Genomic DNA, 17,686 nt, shown 5'->3' on the forward strand with positions numbered 1-17,686 from the left:
TTCGACCAAATGAATGTAATTGGTTCAGAGTTTGTTTTGATATTTTAACCTGCGTGGCGTGATCGCATTTGGTGTGGGGGGACAAAATAAATTGATGCACGATGGCGCACGCGCACAGCCGGTTTGGGTTCCGTGTCAATAAACCCTTTTTCAATAACGTTTTCGAGCAAAAAGTCAATATGACTTAACTTCTAACGACCTAAGGAAGCAAAATTCGGTTTTCCATCAAAATTATTATTATTGTGAGCTAATGTGACTAATAAAGGAATTTGAATATGTCACAAGAGAAAAGATAATTGACCCTTATTATTTTCTGGCAATTGTGTCGTTATTATGTGCCAGATTTTAAGACTATAAATCATTTTAAATGGCCTATTTGCGAGAATTGCTACTGACTAAAATCTGGGTATATGATTGAAATTCAACCTTGACATGGTTTGGTTAGCAACATACAGGTAGCCTATAGCCCTTGATAGGCCCATCTCATGTTAGATAGCCTACAATAGCCTAGGCAAGATGTAGGCAAGACGTAAGATGATCGATTTAGGAACTTGCTTAGTTCAAATCGACAGACTAATTTATTGAACATGAATAGCGAGGAGATTTTGAGATAAGAAGTTTTTCCGTTGCCCAATAGCCTGCTTGAATGGTGTCGTAATTTCAATAATTGAATCAAATATGAATAATATGGATATGAACTGATTAGGCCTATGATGGTCAGCAACAGCCAGTGTTTTTTTTGTACCTGTAGCCTAATCTGACTGACTGTTACTTTCAATCTACCCTACCGGTCAAAAGTTTTAGAACACCTACTCAATCAAGGGTTTTTCTTTATTTTGACTATTTTCTACATTTTCGAATAATAGTGAAGACATCAAAACTATGAAATAACACATATGGAAACATGTAGTAACCAACAAAGTGTTAAACAAATCAAAATATATTTTATATTTGAGATTCTTCAAATAGCCACCCTTTGCATTGATGACAGCTTTGCACACTCTTGGCATCCCTGGAACATCCCTGGTCATCCCTACTGCCCTACAAGGAAGTCTCTAGCTATTGCTCACCTGAGGTAGAGTTTCTCATGGTAAGCTGCAGACCACATTACCTACCGAGAGAGTTTTCATCTATATTCTTTGTAGCTGTACCTACCACCACAGTCAGAGGCTGGCACTAACACAGCATTGAATGAGCTGTATTCCGCCATAAGCAAACAAGAAAACGCTCACCCAGAGGCGGCACTCCTAGTAGCCGGGGACTTTAATGCAGGGAAACTTAAATCAGTTTTATCTCATTTCTATCAACAGGTTAAATGTGCAACCAGAGGGAAAATAACCCTGGACCACCTATACTCCACACACAGAGATGCATAAAAATCTCTCCCTCGCCCTCCATTTGGCAAATCTGACCATAATTATATCCTCCTGATTCCTGCTTACAAGCTAAAATTAAAGCAGGAAGCACCAGTGACTAGATCAATAAAAAGTGGTCAGATGAAGCAGATGCGCAGGACTGTTTTGCTACCACAGACTGGAATATGTTCCAGGATTCCTCCAATGGCATTGAGGAGTACACCACATCTGTCATTGGCTTCATCAATAAGTCCATCGATGACGTCACCCCCACAGTGACCGTACGTACATACCCCAACCAGAAACCATGGATTACAGGCAGCATCCGCGCTGAGCTAAAGGCTAGAGCTGCCGCTTTTAAAGAGCGGAACTCGAGCCCGGAAGCTTATTAGACGTCCCGCTATGCCCTCCGACGAACCATCAAACAGGCAAAGCATCAATACAGGACTAAGATCGAGTCGTACTACACCGTCTCTGACGCTCGTCTTATGTGCCAGGGCCTACAAACCATTACAGACTACAAAGGGAAGTACAGCCGAGAGCTGCCCAGTGACACGAGCCTACCGGACAAGCTCAACTACTTTTATGCTTGCTTCGATGCAAATAACACTGAAACATGCATGAGAGCACCAGCTGTACCAGACGACTGTGTGATCACGCTCTCCGCAGCCGATGTGAGTAAGACCTTTGGACATTCACAAGGCCGCAGGGCCAGACGGATTACCAGGACGTGTACTGTGAGCATGCGCTGACCAACTAGCAGTGTCTTCACTGACATTTTCAACCTCTCCCTGTCCGAGTCTGTAATATCAACATGTTTTAAGCAGACCACCATAGTGCCTGTGCTCAAGAACACTAAGGCAACCTGCCTAAATGACTACCAATCCCCACTCACGTCTGTAGCCATAAAGTGCTTTGAAAGGCTGGTCATGCTCACATCAACACCATTCATCCCAGAAACCCTAGACCCACTCCAATTTGCATACCGCACCAACAGATCCACAGATGTTGCAATCTCTATTGCACTCCACACTGCCCTTTCACAACTGGACAAAAGGAACACTATGTGAGAATGCTATTCATTGACGACAGCTCAGCATTCAACACCATAGTGCCCTCAAAGCTCATCAATAAGCTGGGGACCCTGGGACTAGGTGCCTCCCTCTGCAACTGGATCCTGGTGGGTCGCCCCCAGGTGGTAAGGGTAGGTAACAACACATACGCCACGCTGATCCTCAACACAGGGGCTCCTCAGGGGTGCGTGCTCAGCCTCCTCCGGTACTCCCTGTTCACTCATGACTGCACGGCCAGGCACGACTCCAATACCATCATTAAATATGCGATGACACAACAGTGGTAGGCCTGATCACCGACAACAACAAGACAGCCTATAGGGAGGAGGTCAGAGACCTGGCCGTGTGGTGCCAGGACAACAACCTCTCCCTCAATGTGATCAAGACAAAGGAGATGATTGTGGATTACATGAAAAAGAGGACCGAGCATGCCCCCATTCTCATCAATTGTGCTGCAGTGGAGCAGGTTGAGAGCTTCAAGTTCCTTGGTGTCCACATCACCAACAGACTAACATGGTCCAAGCACACCATGACAGTCGTGAAGCGGGCACGACAAAACCTATTCTCCCTCAGGAAACTGAGGGGATTTGGCATGGCTCCTCAGATCCTCAAGGGGTTCCACAGCTGCACCATCGAGAGCATCCTGACTGGTTGCATCAATGCCTGGCATGGCAACTGCTCGGCCTCCGACCGCAAGGCACTACAGAGGGTAGTGCGAACAGCCCAATACATCATTGGGGCCAAGCTTCCTGCCATCCAGGACCTCTGTACCAGACGGTGTCAGAGGAAGGCCCTAAAAATTGTCAAAGACTCCAGCCACCCTAGTCATAGACTTTTTTCCTCTCCTACCACACGGCAAGCGGTACCAGAGCGCCAAGTCTACGTCTAAGAGTTTTCTAAACTCTACCCCCAAGCCATAAGACTCCTGAACATCTAGTCAAATGGCTACCCAGACTATTCACGTTGCCCCCCCCCCTCCCCAACACTGCCACTCTCTGTTGTCATCTATGGATAGTCACTTTAATTAACTCTGCCTACATGTAACCAGTGCTCTCGACACCCCACTGTATATATTGCTATTTTTCTTTACTGCTCCTCTTTAATTACTTGTTACTTTTATCTCTTATCTCTTATTCATATATTTTTTTTAAACTGCACTGTTGGTTAGGAGTTCGTAAGTAAGCATTTCACTGTAAGGTCTACTACACCTGTTGTTTTCTGCGCATGTGACTAATACAATTTGATTTGATTTGCCTCTGATCTGGTGGACTCACTAAACACACACGCTTCTTTTGTAAATGTGGTAAATGAGTGTTGGAGCCCCTGGCTATCCATAAATAAAAAGAAAAAAAGAAAATGGTGCCGTCAGGTTTGCTTAATATAAGGAATATGAAATGATTTGTTCATTTTCTTTGGATTATTATGTATATTTTAAATAAAATACTTGTAGACTTTCACTCAAGTAGTATTTTACTGTGTGACTTTCACGTTTACTTGAGTCATTTTCTATTAAGGTATCTTTACTTTCACTCAAGTATAGCAATTGGATACTTTTTCCTCCACTGATTAAATCAATTTGAAAGCCCCAGATAGGGAACACAAGTGTCACAAATTGATTTGCAATGACTCCAGTGATATCGTAATTTCAACATGTTTATTGTATAAAATGGTAGGCTACAGTAGCTACATAGGTATATAAATTAATCGATGGCCAACAGATGCAAATGTATCATTCTCCACATGTAATGTCATTTTCATTCCTTTTCCCATAACAGCTGCGCTCGAGACCCAAGAACTGAGCGTAAAACCCTTCCCTTCATACGGTTTTCCATAAATAGAAGTAATTTGAATGCAGTTTAAACCACCTCCGAGCAAATGTATCTAATGCGCTGTAGAACACCTAAAGTCGTTTTCCTGTTGTCCACGTTATTTCTTGACACGCATCAGTTCTAGCGCGTTAATATGTTTTATGAAAAAAGGGTTTGGAAATAGGTGTCTCTGTAATGACAATCTAAATAGTCTACCTACACCTGGTAAAAAGTTGTCATGAAGTGCAAGGTCCTGCTCTGTCGCCTCTCACTCAGATGACTCTGCTGCCTGCTGCAGCGCTCAGTCTCAAAGCACACACTCCCCCTCCCCACCACTCACTCACTCACTCACTCACTCACTCACTCAGTCTCTCTCTCACTCACTCAGCAACAAGCTGCTTGATAGTCAGCAACAAGAAGCTTGATAGTCAGAAACAAGCTGCTTGATAGTCAGCAACAAGATGCTTGATAGTCAGCAACAAGATGCTTGATAGTCAGCAACAAGATGCTTGATAGTCAGCAACAAGATGCTTGATAGTCAGCAACAAGATGCTTGATAGTCAGCAACAAGCTGCTTGATAGTCAGCAACAAGATGCTTGATAGTCAGCAACAAGCTGCTTGATAGTCAGCAACAAGCTGCTTGATAGTCAGAAACAAGCTGCTTGATAGTCAGCAACAAGATGCTTGATAGTCAGCAACAAGATGCTTGATAGTCAGCAACAAGATGCTTGATAGTCAGCAACAAGATGCTTGATAGTCAGCAATAACATGCTTGATAGTCAGCAACAAGATGCTTGATAGTCAGCAACAAGATGCTTGATAGTCAGCAACAAGATGCTTGATAGTCAGCAATAACATGCTTGATAGTCAGCAGCAGCAAGTCACAGTGAAATATATATTTGTAAGAAATTTCCATGGCGGCCACAGTGCAATTTAGGAGAAGCCAAAAAAAACAAACCCTCGACCAATATATTTTCACCCGCAACATCGTTTTCAAAGTAGCACAATTTTGCGGAAAATTATAAACAACCCTAAGTGTCTCATTGTCAAGCAACAGGAAATGCACTCCTTGAGTGACAGGGGGCGGAGCTAGATCTGGTTGGAAATCGCCATGGAGAGAGAGGGAGGGAGAGAGATGCATTGCGTTGGCAATGTTAACATGTTTCCCATGCCAAGCGGGAGAGGGATTACTCAAGTAGCGGTGTAAACCATAAAAATGGTTGTTACACACGGCATATCACATTTCACAAACCATACATTCAAATACCGTTATATTAGGTAAAGTGAAAACCCAAACCAGTCCTTGCATCAATACCGGTATATAGTAAAATACAGTATACCGCCCAGCCGTAGCACTGGTAACTAGTAGGGATGATACAAGAAGCAGACCAAACTCTTGAAAACAGGAAACTCTTCGGTCCTTTAAAAACCTGCTGTATGTCAAATATGTTGTGCTATAGCTTGGAAATTAAATAAATGTGACTCTGGATGACAACATAATGTTTGTTTCCCACATTAGGTCTGTTTTTCTAAAGAAGTTCAATCCGATGTTGTGTTTTGTTTCCTTGCCACGATACTAACGAGTATCGTGATACTGGTATCATCCCAGCCCTAGTAACTAGGCAACATTAATGCAAAACAAATACAGGAACAATTGTGAATAAGAACCTCATGTTTCAGATGGAATTCACAGCACTGAAAAGTCGACTGTCTTAGAGAAGACCATGTCAGCAAAGGTGAAAGAATGGACACAGAACACATCTTTACTGACAAGGTAGAAAGACAGTTTGAATGTTTGAAATTACTTTACTCCCAGTTACCCACTCAGCAACACTTAGAGAAGGTGTCATTGGAATGACTCTGTTAGTGGAGCATGTGGGCGTATTTTGACCTGGAGTCAGTCAGTGAATGTTAAGGTCATTACAGAGTAGCTGATGAGTGATTTCTATAACTCATGGTTGAATGTGGGTAGCTGGGGGATTGATTTAGCATTCCGTCTCCTACATTTAGAGAAGATATCTGTGTTGTGTCTCCAACTATCAGTAATGAAGGTAAGACCCAGATGCAGACAACGTCGAATTAACAATGGTTTAATAATCCAACAGGGGCAGGCAATAGACAGGTCAAGGCAGGCAGGGGTCAGTAAACCAGAGGTGGGGCAACGGTACCGGACGGCAGGCAGGCTCAGGGTCAGGGTAGGCAGTGGTCAATAATCCAGAGGTGGGGCAAAGGTACAGGTCGGGCGGTAGGCTCAGGGTCAGGCAGAGTGGTCAGGCAGGCGGGCCCAGAGTCAGGACAGGCAAGGGTCAAAACTGGAAAATCAGGAGCTGAGACACAAAATGCTGGTTGACTTGACAAACAAGACGAACTGGCAACAGAGAACACAGGTACAAATACACCGGGGATAATGTGGAAGATGGGCAACACCTGGAGAGGGGTGGAGACAATCACAAAGACAGGTGAAACAGATCAGGGTGTGACACCAACACCATCTTGTCTTGCCTCTGTTACTGTGGCTGGACTCTGTCTTCTGGACTGGGTTGTTGTGGTCCTTGTTGTTAGTGTTTTGCAGCAAGGCTATCTGCTCTTTGTTCTAAACACCCAATTATGGCCCGTCTGAGGGCAGTGACTTGTATGACAATGTAATGTGATGACAGGAAAATAGGAATAATTTTAAGGCAGCAGTCACAAACCCTAACTTCTCTTTTGTGCCCCTCAGTATGTCCTTCATATGGATAGCTGGTTCCACTTACAGAGCGTTTTTTTCTCTCCGTCTTATGAAAATACATTTGGCAAATTACTCAGTTGAAGGTCGAATGACTTAAGAGGCTAAGTTCCACAAGCATAACTTCATTGTTTAGAAATGTTCCCATTTCACTGAATGAGGCAACGTGCATCTAGCTCTATATGGGTTCAGTACTTAACCCTATTATGGCCTACCTTCCTCGTTTAGTTACAAACCAAATAGTGTTTCAGTGAAGGGTTAGGGGCCTATCAGGATAAGTTATTTGTCATAATGGACATGAGTGGTTAGTGTCATGACATGATTTCATCACTGTATAATGAGAGGGTCGATTAAAGTGATAGGCTACTAAACTCCCTCGTCTCCCTGACAGCCATGACAAATCTCTTCATTGTTAGCTTTAGGGCAATGTTAAGTAAACCAATCCCCATTATTACACCTTCACGAATGGCATTCCTGTAATATGAATAATGTGACTATTATTCATGCTTTAATAATAAACACTGTTAGTGGAGATTCCTAGGGGGGTTTGGATACACATGGAATATACTGAAGTATAATGTAGTCGTTGTATCAGCCTGTTTCCTCATAGCCATCAGCGGGTAAAAACTTTTCCATGTTGATGATTGGTTGGACAGACTCGATTGTCTCAATGTTGTTCATGACTGTGTTTCCTGCTTTTCCCTCCATAGAGACCTGAGGTTCAACAAAATCAAGGACTTACAGTCTGGCTCCTTCAAACGTCTAAAGAACCTCAACACGCTGTAAGTCTCCCTCCTTCCTCCCTCCTTTTGTCTATTCCCCTACACAGTCAGCAATTGAAAAGAGTGTAACTGAATTGGTTACCGGAGAACTCACTGCAAATGAATTTTAACAGAGCATACACACTTATGTAATCGCCATGGATCAGGAGTCAACTACTTCTGTAAAGCCTCATCTCTTCCCATAAACACCCAGTTCTCTTTGGTTATCTTTTGTCCCAAGACTCAGAAACACGTCACATCATTAGTGGTCCCTGGAAAGTCCTGTAGCCAGTCATTCAGTCCACACACATGAACACTGAGTGGCAGATTCTTGCTCTCCATTCTGCTGTTCTTTCACACATGTAGGTCACCTCATAATCTGTGAGGAATTTATTTTTCCCCTTCACTCTCCCAGCCATTTATCATGGCCCAGCCCTCCTAGCCTACAGTCAGCCATGTGGCAGGGATCAGCCTATGAGGCTAGTGTATGAATATGAAGAGCTGTCCATGGAGAAAGGTAGGGCCAGGGAATGTTTAGAAAGAGAAAGACCAGAGGAGATTTTCCTACGGTATCAGACCGACCGGCTAGCCATGTAGTCTATGGAGCTCCGTGTTTCATAGAGGACTCTTCACGGCTTCAACCTCCTGCTCACAGACTGAAAAATACCACAGGATCTAAAGCTTGCCGGTCCTTCAACTGGGTAGACAGTTCAATATTAGCGTCTCAGGCAGACTGAAATAGATGTCTGGCTCCTACATGAAGGAAAGACTGGAGAGGCCTACTGCCTGTATTTTTCTGCTTCAGTCTGTGACAGACTGTGTCTAGCTGTCACTCTGAACATTGATTATACAATAGTGTATGTAGAGTTCATCAGTTTTTAAGTTGAAAGAAAAATCCAAGGTGAAGAGGCATGTTCTGCCCAATTAATGTTCTGCTTATACATATCATACCCTTTTCCAAAACAGATTTTTCTGCATTAATTCCCATTTCTATGGCACTAAGTTGAGGGATCACCAACTCAGGCCTTTATTGGAAAAGGATATTGTAGTGTTGCAGAAAGTCTATGACAGCCGTTATTGATCCTTGTCCAGATTCTACCCCATAGATCTGGCAGCCATTATAAATGCAGAGCAAATTGTGACAGTGTGTAGGATTCAAACCAGATGCTCTATAGAACAGCTACAATGTGCCAGGGATCTGAACTATATTATGTACTCTGGAAGGTTGAACTCTGTTTAGACTGGCATTGGCCTAGCGTTAGATCTTGACACAATAGTACGGCAGCATGGACAATTTTCAACTTGTTTCTACTAGTCTGTATGGATTCACTTTGTGTAATTGTAATACTCCATTGGTTAGGTCTTTCAAATAATGGCCATTCTCTTGCCTTCACAGCCTCCTCAACAACAACCATATCAGACGGATTCCGAGAGGAACCTTTGAAGACCTGGAAAACCTCAAATATCTGTGAGTTGTTATGCTTTTATGTCAATGTTATTCTCTTCTGAATGTCAAGTCACTGATTGATTGTTTTCATTGAAACAGTGTTTAGCAGCCATCTTCTCTGACAGGCCCAATAGGCAAAGAGTTTTTGTTCAAGTTTCACCCTGTTCCTCGTCGGCTGATGATAAAGCATGGCGAAACCTGTCTAGGACTTCTGTCTGGAAACAAAACTAAAACACACCATGTGGCTGTAAATTGGGCGTTGCTAGTCAGAACAGAACAAGTGTGTTACTGTGGTAAATGAAATGAGGTAAGAAAAGAAAAGAACCCCCATTGTCTAATCCTCTGTACTTATCTGTCTCCGCGTGGTGACCTGAAGGCAATGAGGAGAACAGAGGTGGGCTTGAGCAGCAGTCAGGCAACACATAGCCTTGGGTTGCTGCAGTATGGTTTAATTGAACGTTTTAATGTCACATGTACAAGTACCGTGAAATGCCTTTCTTGCAAGCGCTAACCCCAACAATGCAGTAATCAATAACAGTGTAATACTAAAAAGAGAACAAAAACACGGAAGAAATAAAAATAAGAAGAGCACGATAAAGTAAGTAAGCATACTATATACAGGGTCAGTTCCAGTACCATATTTACAATGTGCAGGGTACTGGATCGATAGGGGTAGACACAGTTGAAGTTGGAAGTTTACATAGACCTTAGCCAAATACATTTAAACTCAGTTTTTCACAATTCCTGACATTTAATCTGAGTAAAGGTTACCTGTCTTAGGTCAGTTAGGATGTTGCTTCATTATATCCACTTAATTTTCCTTCCTCATGCGGCCATCTATTTTGTGAAGTGCACCAATCCCTCCTGCAGCAAATCACCCCCACAACATGATGCTGCCACCCCCGTGCTTCACGGTTGGGATGATGTTCTTCGGCTTGCAAGCCTCCCCCTTTTTCCTCCAAACATAACGATGGTCATTATGGCCAAACAGTTCTATTTTTGTTTCATCAGAACAGAGGACATTTTTCCAAAAAGTACGATTTTGTCCCCATGTGCAGTTGCAAACTGTAGTCTGGCTTTTTTTATGGCAGTTTTGGAGCAGTGGCTTCTTTTTTCCTGAGCGACCTTTCAGGTTGTTTAAATTTGTATTTTTTTCACCTTTATTTAACCAGGTAGGCTAGTTGAGAACAAGTTCTCATTTACTACTGCGACCTGGCCAAGATAAAGCAAAGCAGTGCGACACAAACAACAGCACAGTGTTACACATAAACAAGCATGCAGTCAATAACACAATAGAAAAAAACGTTGTGGCGTGAGGAGGTAGGCAATAAATAGGCCATAGTAGCGAAGTAATTACAATTTAGCAGATTAACACTGGAGTGATAAATGAGCAGATGACGATGTGCAAGTAGAGATACTGGTGTGTAAAAGAGCAGAAAAGTAAATAAAAACAATATGGGGATGAGGTAGGTAGATTGGGTGGGCTATTTATTGATGCAGCGATCGGTTAGCTGCTCAGAAAACTGCTCCCGCTCTTCCCTCTCTGGCGCTTGAGGGCGCTAGACTGGCCTGCATCACACACTCAGGCCATCTATTACACACACATGCCTTCCCTCTTCACGCGCATCAGCGATAATGGACTCACCTGAACTCACTCATCACCTGTTTATTACCTCCCCTATATTTGTCAGTTCCCCTGCTCTGTTCCCCACTGCTGTATTAATAGTTTTTTGTTTGTGTTACTCGTTTACTGACGCTGTTCCTGTCTCGTTCCATGTCCGTTCTATATTAAATGTTTGACTCCCCGTACCTGCTTAGTCCCTCCAGCGTCAATTCATGTGACAGAATGCATCAGCCAACTTACAAAGCATCGGGAGTACTGGTGTTCCGGATGGTGGTGACGTCGGCTCTGGATCGCCGTCGATGGAACCGGGGGTGCCTAGCCAGCTCGTCGGGTTTTCACGCCCTAGCTGGCTCGAGAGGTTTCCTAGCCCCGGTTTACTCGGAAGGCGCCCATCCCACGTCAGGCCTCAGCTGGATCGTCAGGTCTTGTTCTAGTTTTTTTGTTTGTTTTGTTGGTGACGTCGGGGTGGATTCCGCCGCCGATGGAACCGGGGGTGCCTATCCCAGCCCGTTGGGCTTCCACGCCCTGGCTGGCTCCAGAGATTTCCTTGCCTCGGTTGGCTCGGCTGGTTTCCATCCCACGTCACTCTCCATCGGATCATTGGGCTCCCTCTTTGCAGCAGGATCGACAGGCGTAATTGCCCCTACCGGATCGTCAGGTTCCCATGCCTCAGCCGGCTCGTCAGGCTCCCACGCTCCTGCCGGTTCGTCGGGCTTCCACGCCTCAACCGGCTTGCGCAGCGCCCATGTCCCGGCCGGTTCACCCAGGTGACCCTGGGGGGGGGAGGTACTGTCACGTCTGCTCCTGCTCTTCCCCCCTGGTGCTTGAGGGCGCCAGGCTGCCCTGCATCACGCACTCCTGCCATCATCAATTACGCACACCACACCTGCCTTCCCTCGTCACGCGCATCAGCGATATTGGACTCACCCGGACTCATCATCCGTTTATTACCTCCCCTATATTTGTAAGTTCCCCTGCTCTGTTCCCCACTGCTGTATTAATTGTTTTTTGTTTGCGTTAGTCATTTGCTGATGCTGCTCCTGTCTCGTTCCATGTCCGTTCTATATTAAATGTTTGACTCCTCGTACCTGCTTTGTCTCTCCAGCGTCATCCATGTGACAGTTTCAGGTCAGACCAAATTAATAGTTAATACAATGTTTCAAGTTCCTTGCAGACAGGTCATGCTTAGCCAATGTAATTTCTAGGATATTTATTTTTATCAGGATATTTTCTACCTGCGGGCTGCATTGTTTTTATTTGTTGGCTATTTTTACATATTGGCAAGGGCAATGGAATTACATTTTTTTTTAAAAATCATTTTCATTTAGATAGAATTTGATTAAACACATGACATTGATTTTTGAGATTTGAAGACAATTATAAATGAAAGGAAACTGTTCCACAAAAATGTGCATATGAAAATAATAACTTGCACACAGATCAGTAGAAATGGTACTATAACTTGGCACTCCAAATGGAAAAGGTTGCTGAGCGCTGGTGTAAACTGTTACCCTTGGGTCTGGAACAGATTATTTTCTTCTGGCTTGGCTATATTGATCTCTGGTTCCCGCTTTAGTCATTTGGGTGTCTTCATTTTTAATTGCACTGCTTGAAGCATCAGACAAGCTCAGTAGCCTACATAGGGTACAGTGCATTCGGAAAGTATTCAGACTCCTTCCCCTTTTTCACATTTTACGTTACAGCCTTATTCTGTAATTTTTTTTTTTTAAATCCTCATCAATCTACACACAATACCCCATAATAACAAAGCGAAACAGGTTTTTGAAATTTTTCCAAATTTATATATAAAAAAACAAAACAGAAATACTTTATTTACACAAGTATTCAGACCGTTTGCTACGAGACTCAAAATTGAGCTCAGGTGCATCCTGTTTCCATTGATCATCCTTGATGTTTCTACAATTTTTATTCAATTGATTGGATATGATTTGGAAAGGCACACACCTCTATATATAAGGTCTCACAGTTGACATTGCATATCAGAGCAAAAACCAAGCCATGAGGTCGAAGGAATTGTCCGTTGAGCTCCGAGACAGGATTGTGTCGAGTTACAGATCTTTGGAAGGGTACCAAAACATTTCAACAGCATTAAAGGTCCCAAAGAACACAGTGGCCTCCCTCATTCTTAAATGGAAGAAGTTTGGAACCACCAAGACTATTCCTAGAGCTGGCCGCCCGGTCAAACTGAGCAATCGGGGGAGAAGGGCCTTGGTCAGGGAGGTGACCAAGAACCCGATGGTCACTGACAGAGCTCCAAAGTTCCTCTGTGGAGATGGGAGAACCTTCCAGAAGGACAACCAACTCTGCATCACTCCACCAATCAGGCCTTTACAGTTGAGTGGCCAGACAGAAGCCACTCCTCAGTAAAAGTCACATGACAGCCCGCTTGGAGTTTGCCAAAAGGCACCTAAAGGGAGTCTCAGACCATGAGAAACAAGATTCTCTGGTCTGATGAAACCAAGATTTAACTCTTTGGCCTGAATGACAAGTGTCACGCCTGGAGGAAACCTGGCACCATCCCTACAGTGAAGATTGGGATCGAGGAAAAGATGAACGGGGCAAAGTGCAGAGAGATCCTTGATGAGACCTTCCACAGAGCATTTAATTACATCAAGATGGCAAGATGCAGTAGATGGTATAGCGTACAGTATATACATATGAGATGAGTAATGTAGGGTGTTATGTAAAGTGGCATTGTTTAAAGGGGCTAGTGATACATTTATTACATCAATTTTTCCATTTTTAAAGTGGCTAGAGTTGAGTCAGTATGTTGGCAGCAGCCACTCAATTTTAGTGATGGCTGTTTAACAGTCTGATGGCCTTGAGATAGAAGCTGTTTTTCAGTCTCTCGGTCCCCACTTTGATGCACCTGTACTGACCTCGCCTTCTGGATGATAGTGGGGTGAACAGGCAGTGGCTCAGGTGGTTGTTGTCCTTGATGATCTTTTTGGCCTTCCTGTGACATCAGGTGGTGTAGGTGTCCTGGAGGGCAGGTTGTTTTTACCCGGTGATACGTTGTGCAGACCTCACTACCCTCTGGAGAGCCTTACGGTTATGGGCGGAGCAGCTGCCGTACCAGGCGGTGATACAGCCCGACAGGATGCTCTCTATTGTGCACCTGTAAAAGTTTGTGAGTGTTTTTGATGACAAGCCGAATTTCTTCAGCCTCCTGAGGTTGAAGAGGTGCTGCTGCGCCTTCTTCACCACGCTGTCTGTGTGGGTAGACCATTTCAGTTTGTCCGTGATGTGTACGCCAAGGAACTTAAAACTGTCCACCCTCTCCACTACTGTCCCGTCAATGTAGGTAGGGGGCTGCTCCCTCTGCTGTTTCCTGAAGTCCACGATCACCTCCTTTGTTTTGTTGACAACGAGTGTGAGGTTATTTTCCTGACACCACACTCAGAGGGCCCTCACCTCCTCCCTGTAGGCCGTCTCATCATTGTTGGTAGTCAAACCTACCACTGAAGTGTCGTCTGCAAACTTGATGATTGAGTTGGAGGCGTGCATGGCCACGCAGTTGTGGGTGAACAGGGAGTACAGGACAGGGCTGAGAACGCACCCTTGTGGGGCCCCAGTGTTGAGGATCAGCGGGGTGGAGATGTTGTTTCCTACCCTCACCACCTGGGGGCTGTCCGTCAGGATGTCCAGGACCCAGTTGCACAGGGCGGGGTCGAGACCCAGGGTCTTGAGCTTAATGACGAGTTTGAAGGGTACTATGGTGTTAAATGCTGAGCTGTAATCGATGAACAGCATTCTTACATAGGTATTCCTCTTGTCCAGATGGGTTAGGGCAGTGTGCCGTGTGATGGCGATTGTGTCGTCTGTGGACCTATTGGGGTGGTAAGCAAATTGGAGTGGGTCTAGGGTGTCAGGTAGGGTGCAGGTGATATGGTCCTTGACTAGTCTCTCAAAACACTTCATGATGACGGAAGTGAGTGCTACAGGGCGGTAGTCATTTAGCTCAGTTACCTTAGCTTTCTTGGGAACAGGAACAATGGTGGCCCTCTTGAAGCATGTGGGAACAGCAGACTGGGATAAGGTTTGATTGAATAGGTCCGTAAACACACCAGCCATCTGGTCTGCGCATGCTCTGATGACGCGGCCGGGGATGCCGTCTGGGTCTGCAGCCTTGTGAGGGTTAACACGTTTAAATGTTTTACTCACATTGGCTGCAGTGAAGGAGAGCCCGCAGGTTTTGGTAGCGGGCCGTGTCAGTGGCACTGTATTGTCCTCAAAGCAAGCAAAGAAGTTGTTTAGTCTGTCTGAGAGCAAGACATCGTAGTCCGCGACGGGGCTGGTTTTTCTTTTGTAGTTTGTGATTGACTCTAGACTCAGCCACATACCACTCGTGTCTGAGCCGTTGAACTGCGACTCCACTTTGTCTCTATACTGACGCTCAGCTTGTTTGATTGCCTTGTGGAGAGAATAGCTACACTGTTTGTATTCGGTCATGTTGCATTTGCTAATAAACTTGCTCACTGAATCAGCGTATTCATCAATGTTGTTGTTTGACATTATGCGGAACATATCCCAGTCCACGTGATCGAAGCAATCTTGAAGCGTGGAATTCGATTGGTCGGACCAGCGTTGAACAGACTTGAGCGCAGGGGCTTCCTGTTTTAATCTCTGTCTATAGGCTGGGAGCAACAAAATGGAGCTGTGCAGCAACACTCTCCATCGAACCTGGTGGCAATGATCTGGCCAAACCTTAACCCGGACGAAGCTGGGCCAATTGTGCGCCGCCCTATGGGACTACCAATCACGGCCGGTTGTGATACAGCCTGGAATCGAACCAAGGTCTGTAGTGACGCCTCGAGCACTGAGATGCAGTGCCATAGACTGCTGTGCCACTCAGGAGCCCAAATTAAGAATAAGGCTGTAACATTAAAAAAATGTGGAAAAAGTGAAGGGGTCTGAGTACTTTCCGAATGCACGGTATAGTTGATTTTATTCAAACCTAGGGTGTGTCTAAAAATGGTCTCTCGGTCGACCAATATTGCTTTTTGGTCTGATACAGTTGAAGTCTGAAGTTTACATACATCTTAGCCAAATACATTTAAACTCAGTTTTTCACAATTCCTGACATTTAATCAGAGTAAAAGTTGCCTGTCTTAGGTCAGTTAGGATCACCACTTTATTTTAAGAATGTGAAATGTCAGAATAATAGTAGAGAGAATTATATATTTCAGCTTTTATTTATTTAATCACATTCCCATTGGGTCAGAAGTTTACATACACGCAATTAGTATTTGATAGCATTGCCTTTAAATTGTTTAACTTGGGTATAATATTTAGGGTAGATCCCACCTCAGCCGACACGCGCCGGCCCTCACTTTCATTGCGCCACGGGGTGTGTTCGGAGAAAACCCTCTGACTTGCGCATGCGTTAGACTCAAGCTTCCCACAATAAGTTGGGTGAATTTTGTCCCATTCCTTCTGACAGAGCTGGTGTAACTGAGTCAGTTTTGTAGGCCTCCTTGCTCGCACACGCCTTTTCAGTTCTGCCCACATATTTTCTATAGGATTGCGGTCAGAGCTTGGTGATGGCCACTCCAATTCCTTGACTTTGTTGTCCTTAAGCCATTTTGCCACAACTTTGGAAGCATGCTTGGTGTCATTGTAAATTTGGAAGACCCATTTGCGACCAAGATTTAACTTCCTGACTGATGTCTTGATGTTGCTTCAATATATCAACATAATTTTCCTGCCTCCTGCGGCCATCTATTTTGTGAAGTGCACCAGTCCCTCCTGCAGCAAAGCACCCCCAATACATGATGCTGCCACCCCCGTGCTTCACGGTTGGGATGTTGTTCTTCGGCTTGCAAGCCTCCCCCTTTTCCTCCAAACATAATGATGGTCGTTATGGCCAAACAGTTCTATTTTTGTTTCATCAGACCAGAGGACATTTCTCCAAAAAGTACGATCTTTGTCCCCATGTGCAATTGCAAACCGTAGTCTGGCTTTTTTATGGGGGTTTTGGAGCAGTGGTTTCTTCCTTGCTGAGCGGCCTTTCAGGTTATGTCGATATAGGACTTGTTTTACTGTGGATATAGATACTTTTGTGCCTGTTTCCTCCAGCATCTTCACAAGGTAATTTGCTGTTGTTCTGGGATTGATTTGCACTTTTCCCAGGAAAGTACGTTCATCTTTAGGAGACAGAGCGCATCTCCCTCGTGAGCGATATGACGGTTGCGTGGTCCCATGGTGTTTATACTTGCGTACTATTGATTGTACAGATGAACGTGGTACCTTCAGGCCTGATGAACCAGACTTTTGGAGGTCTCCAATTTGTTTTCTGAGGTCTTGGCTGATTTCTTTTGTTTTTCCCAAGATGTGAAGCAAAGAGGCACTGCTTTTGAAGGTAGGCCTTGAAATACAGCCACAGGTACATCTCCAATTGACTCAAATGAAGTCAATTAGCCTATCAGAAGCTTCTTAAGCCATGACTTAATTTTCTGAAATTTTCCAAGCTGTTTAAAGGCCCAGTCAACTTAGTATATGTAAACTTCTGACGCACTGGAATTGTGATACAGTGAATTATAAGTTAAATAGTCTGTCTGTAAACAATTGTTGGAAAAATTACTTGTGTCATGCACAAAGTAGATGTCTTAAACGACTTGCCAAAACTATAGTTTGTTAACGAGACATTTGTGGAGTGGTTGAAAAACGAGTTTTAATGACTCCAACCTAAGTGTATGAGACATTTCCGACTTCAACTGTATATATTATAATTATCAAATGGCAAATCTTATCATCTTTGTTAGTCACTCTCATTATAACCCCAGCACCCGTCAGATGTGGTGGAAGCAATGTCTGTGTTTACATTCACATGCGGCAAGTATTTCTGAAATGTCTGTCTCCCTAGTCTCTC

At 44.2% G+C, this 17,686-nt stretch overlaps 1 protein-coding gene across 1 annotated transcript in view; it reads left to right on the forward strand.

Moving 5' to 3' along the window:
* LOC112256541 (peroxidasin) overlaps nt 1-17,686 on the forward strand; it is a 95,388-nt gene that overhangs the window by 26,632 nt on the left and 51,070 nt on the right. Inside the window, exons 2-3 of the mRNA XM_024429861.2 lie at nt 7,673-7,744; nt 9,120-9,191. Coding sequence (XP_024285629.1) covers nt 7,673-7,744; nt 9,120-9,191 — 144 coding nt within the window. The remainder of the gene's footprint in view (nt 1-7,672; nt 7,745-9,119; nt 9,192-17,686) is intronic.

This window comes from Oncorhynchus tshawytscha, linkage group LG08 (genome assembly GCF_018296145.1).
Source record: "Oncorhynchus tshawytscha isolate Ot180627B linkage group LG08, Otsh_v2.0, whole genome shotgun sequence".
NCBI lineage: Eukaryota > Metazoa > Chordata > Actinopteri > Salmoniformes > Salmonidae > Oncorhynchus > Oncorhynchus tshawytscha.